The sequence below is a fragment of the Oryzias melastigma genome, linkage group LG16 (genome assembly GCF_002922805.2).
Source record: "Oryzias melastigma strain HK-1 linkage group LG16, ASM292280v2, whole genome shotgun sequence".
Taxonomy (NCBI): Eukaryota; Metazoa; Chordata; class Actinopteri; order Beloniformes; family Adrianichthyidae; genus Oryzias; species Oryzias melastigma.
Genome location: NC_050527.1, coordinates 5,968,742 through 5,973,921, shown reverse-complemented (window position 1 = coordinate 5,973,921; position 5,180 = coordinate 5,968,742). Strand labels below are relative to the sequence as shown.

General features: G+C 38.2%; 1 protein-coding gene across 3 annotated transcripts in view; it reads left to right on the top strand.

Moving 5' to 3' along the window:
• Positions 1–246: 246 nt before the first annotated feature.
• Positions 247–5,180, top strand: part of pex5 (peroxisomal biogenesis factor 5) — an 11,109-nt gene continuing 6,175 nt past the window's right edge. The window contains exons 1-8 of one of the 3 annotated variants that reach the window (XM_024267787.2): positions 247–456; positions 1,964–2,120; positions 2,239–2,277; positions 2,447–2,564; positions 2,665–2,811; positions 2,963–3,047; positions 3,528–3,618; positions 3,832–3,954. In XM_024267787.2, the coding sequence (XP_024123555.1) occupies positions 2,007–2,120; positions 2,239–2,277; positions 2,447–2,564; positions 2,665–2,811; positions 2,963–3,047; positions 3,528–3,618; positions 3,832–3,954 (717 nt within the window). In that variant the 5' untranslated portion in view covers positions 247–456; positions 1,964–2,006. Of the gene's footprint in view, positions 462–1,963; positions 2,121–2,238; positions 2,278–2,446; positions 2,565–2,664; positions 2,812–2,962; positions 3,048–3,527; positions 3,619–3,831; positions 3,955–5,180 lie in introns of all 3 variants that reach the window. The other 2 variants (XM_024267788.2, XM_024267789.2) reach the window with 2 other exon arrangements.

Genomic DNA, 5,180 nt, shown 5'->3' with positions numbered 1-5,180 from the left:
CTCAGTGGCCATTTATACATTAAATTAAATTAAATTAAATTAAATTAAATTAAATTCAATTCAATTCAATTCAATTCAATTCAATTCAATTCAATTCAATTAAAAATTAAATTAAATTGTATTTACGCGCATTAATAAAGCTTTTTCTTCGAGGGGTTTCTCTCTCTCTCTCTCTCTCTCTCTCTCTCTCTCTCTCTCTCTCTCTCTCTCTCTTTACGTAACGTCTTTGAAGAATACGTAACCTACGTAACTTACGTACGGACGTTTTGAAAGGAGTCTGTGGATGTTTCGGTGGTTCATGGAGGAAGAAGGTAAACATTAGGAGCATAAAGCGGTCGGCATTCGAGAGGTGCTGTATCCTGACCTGACACGGCCCTCGAAGCAGGGGCTGGAGAAGACACACGAGCCGGAGAGGAGTGACCTGTTTTCCGGCTGCAGCAGCAGCAGCTGTCGGCGGTGAGGTGAACAATCATGCTACCCGTCCATTCACGCTGTTATTCGGACTGTTCTGTAGAAGAATGATCTTTGTACTATGAAGCCTGCTCGTTAGCTAACTCTAGCTACCCTTATTTCAAAGCCGGACTCTTTAGTTATTAACAAATTTAAATTTCTATTAATAATGTGTGTTTTTAGTGGGTTGTTCTGACCACACAAAGACGAAACATCTTGACTAGTACTAGCTAATTGTACGTTTGGGACTGAGGCTACAGTTAGCTTAGTGCAGCACCTCTGTACTCTCATTCTGATGCTAATATTCCGAGTGTACACACTGAAAAGTTATGAGCATGTTCTCATGATTAAAAGTGTGCGTTTCTGAAGCGTTGTACCTCCTGGTACCTGAAGGGTCACGCAGACGTGTGTCTAAGCATGTCTGTGGCCTTTCTGTGACAATATTTTATTAATATCTTCGTTTAATCCTCTTACTTTGATCCTAATCATTGTGTAACTGAGGTCTGACTCAGTAGGATGCTAATGCTAACACTAAAACCAATGATAAACTTAGAAATTGATGGAATAATTTTACGGTCAGCAAAGTTGGACAGAGAAAAGTGATGTTTACACATTATTACAATTTAATTTCATTCATTTTAATTATATTATCTGATTAGCGACCCAGGAAGATGGTTAGTAAATGTATGTTGGCTAATATTCTGGGTTTTTATTTGTTACTATTATTTATACAATATAAACTTGTACATATGTTTAAATTGTGACTGGCACATCAATTGCATGCATTTTACACATGAATCTGCCAACATACAAGTCAAACCTTTAGCGCACTGAAGCTTTAAGACCTCACAGCAGTCTGAATCCAGTCATCCATACAGAATAAAAGCATTTCTTCATTGTAAAGACTGTAATACAGGAAATGCACAAAAGCCGTTAAGGTTATTTCGATTCACTAAGTAAAATGTGCAGTAAACGTCCCCATGCCCTGCAGGCTTACCATCAGTGTCCTCATTATTAACAGTTCACTAAAAGCCTAAAACTGCTATGAAAATGTGGCAGATGGAGTTTCAAATTTGTTGACAAGACATGGGGCTTTTTGTGCTACGTTTAAACCCTCAGGCTTTCTCTTCATCTGGCTCGTCAGCTGTTAAACCATTCGTTTTCTGGAATTTTTGTGGCGCTACAATGTAAAAAGAAAGACTTGTATTACATGTTTGTGATTGCATTAGAAAGATGGCAAAAACTGACACACTTGGTGATTTTTTTAAAGAATATTTATAATACTTCATTTAATCTCTCATATCTGGTGACAAAACACAGTTTGATTAGTTCACATTTTTGATCCAAACAAGTTAAAGTAATCAGTCATCCCTTTCTTTAAGGTGATTTTATTACATTTTTTCTTTATTCGTTTTATCCTCATTTGCTCAACAATCCTTAGTTCATACATTTCTTCCATCATCTTCTTGTCTATATTTTTCTAATTCTTCTCTTATGCTTTTTTTTCTTTTAGTTTGTAGGTACTCTGGTGGTGTTTGCCTCTTCTTTGCGTTGCCATGGCGATGCGAGAATTGGTTGAGGCCGAATGTGGTGGAGCCAATCCCCTCATGAAGTTGGCCAGTCACATGACCAAGGAAGAGGGGACATGGCAGCACCGCACCAGCCCTGCAGTGAGTAAAGTTGTTTTGGTTTACTAATTTATTTATTTTATGCTGTTTTTATTTCATTACTGGAGGATAAAATGCATTTTACACATTGGATCTGTTGTCTTTACTGTTTTTTTCTCAGATTCCACCAACTCCAATTGAAATTGCAACTGAACAAGAGGTCTGTCTAGATTCTGTTCCTTTTTATAGAACATCCTTTTCAATATTTTAATTATTCACCTTAAGTTTGTAGAATTTTTATTATTTCCTCTTCATGTTATGCACGAATTCTACCTTTCAAATACACACAGCTGTAAAAAGATTTTAAGTTTTTGTTTTTTTTGCTTTAGCTGGTGAATGAGTTCCTTCAGGCCCCTCCACGACCCCCCACCACATTTGACATGGGTCAGCTATTGGAGGAAATGCAGCAGATCGATCAGCAAAGCTACAGACAAGCTCCACAGAGAGGTGCACATCACTGCTCCAATTCATGTATAAAATAGTTCTATTTGGTCCTCTCTAAACTCTGCATATTTTCAAAAACTGATAACCTAACTCCTTGTTTTAGCTCCTGATGTGGCCGCACTGGCCCTCTCTGGTGATTGGGCTGCCGAGTTCCTCTCCAGTTCAGATTCTGCAACCACACCAGGTCTCACCTCTCTGGGTGATGCAGCAGATTCTGATTGGACCAGAGAATTTATTGCTGAGGCTGCAGGTAACTTGAGTTTGTTCCGGTCTTTGATTCACTGCAGTTGCTGATTTAGCTGTTCAGCTCTATTAACTGCTATCACATTTTAATGTATATAAGCAAAAATATGTACATTACAAATGTGTTTAAGGTATTCTATTGAATGTATTCCCTCCAGATCCTGGTCGCTGGGCGGAGGAGTACCTGGAGCAATCTGAGGAGAAGTTGTGGCTCGGAGACCTTGGAGACAAGGAAAGCGAATGGTGAGAGGAGGCCATGCAAACTGTGTGGATAATAAAGAGCTTGCACAAAAAAAGTCCTTCAAGCAAGCATCAGTGAGTGCGCAGAGCCAGCCTGACACCCCTACAGGAACAAAAGAGGAAAAGCTCAGAGGGAGAAAACGATAACAGATCTGAATGCAGATTTAAACCTTGAACACTTTCTTGACATTTTCTTGAGTGAATGTGACGTTTAAATCCACCCTTTTGCTTTTATCCTCGTCTAAGTTTATGCATTGAGGCTGATCCTACCCAGAGCCGTCCATGCATACATATAGGGGCATCTGAATTGTAAAGGAAAGCTGATGTATAGAATATTGGCCTTGGCTTCTACTGACATCTATTGAAAACAGACTTCAGCAAACCTGAATCTTATCTCCAGCTTACATGAGCAAATAAATACATAAATAAATAAACAGAACAGTTTGCTCTGCTTTTTTTAAATGTTGTGCATTTGTTTGGCAGGACTAAAGAGTATCAGTCAGGAGATGAGCTGAGGCAGACGGCAAATGAACTTGTTGCAAAGGTGGATGACCCCAAGTTAAAAAACACAGAGGTGAGTGCTGTCTTACTCTGTCATGAATCAACTTGATATCATGTCCCTTCATATCTGTCACCTTATTGTTATGTGTTGGCTTTTCCATTAGAATCGTAAAAAACAATCCTTTCCCCCCAATTAAATTAGCTGTTCAATAACAAAACGTGACCATTTTATGACATACGTTTTTTTCTTTACTTTTTTTTCATTGTTCCCCCCATTGTTGTGTAGTTCCTGAAATTCATTAGGCAGATTGGCGAGGGAAGTGTGACAGTGGAGAGCAGAGCAGACAAACAGCTCACAGATAAAGCTCAGGCCGAGGAGGCTCAGAACTGGGCCTCCAACCTCAACCAGGTAGGAGTCACTGGCCTCTGAGGATGGCATTGCTGCAACTAACAGCTGTATGTTTGGTGGGGGGGATTGGTTCATGTTGCATTGGCTATGCAGTGTGACTCGCCTCCCAAGTATCTGATGCTGTGCAACATTTTCCATGAAGGTAATCGAAAGCAGCCGCTGGTTTCCTGGTAATAGGAATCTCAAGGCTGCACGGTGCTGCAGATACAATTTATTTTTAAAAGAAAGAAATTTTGGCATTAATAGCTTTTCTTCTTAGGAATTTAAGTTTAATAATAAGTTCAAGGTGTTAAGATGGTGACTCAAGGCAAGACACCTTTCATACACTGTTTTATTAAGTTTTACAGAGAGGGAAGAGTTTACCAGAGCAGTTTTAACTTTGGTTCTAACCATAAATATTGTTGGGGCACATTTGAGCTCACGTGTTCAGCTTAGTAGTAAAAACTCAGCGTTCCTTCTGTATTTAAATTTACCTGAAGTCACTGCAGAGTTGCAGCATTAGGACCCACTCCAATCATCTTTTGATCTATCGTAATAATGTTCCTATTGGTCTTGTAATTCTGATTATGCTGATTTTAGCCAAAATAAAAAAATAAAAAGTTGTTTTCTAGGACATAGTTTCTGCAGAGTGCCAGTAGCTCATTAAAAATCATATCTCAGTTGTGGGGCAGGACTGTTGTGCAAAGCAGCCCCGCCCCCCTTCCCCTCCATGGGAGCTTGTGGGCCACCCAGTGTATTTTCTGTGTCACAAATAAGTTCTTTTTCCAACAACATTTATTGTCTGCTCCTGATTTTCAATGATTTAAATAAAGAAAAATGCAATTTTAAGCTTAACTTTCTAAATATATGCCCTCCATTGTAAGGAGAATGCTACAAGAACATGTTGAAAACAAGATTTTCATTGAAAATAATGTTTTTAACATGTTATTACTCAATTTTCTCATGATGGAGGGCATAGACAAAATAATTTAAGATTAAAACTGTTTCTTAGTATGTTTTTATTCTAATCCTGTTGGACCAGGAGCAGATAAAAACCTGCAGTTTGAGTCTTCAAATGTATGTATTACAATGTAGCTTGAGTTTTAATACAAGTTTTATAGACATACTGGTATTATTTAGTACCACTTTTTTATTGCGGGAGTCAAGTTTAAAAAATTAACCTGCAATAAACTAAATCTGCAAAGTCGTTTTTATATAATTTGTTATTATCATTTTAGATGTTTTAA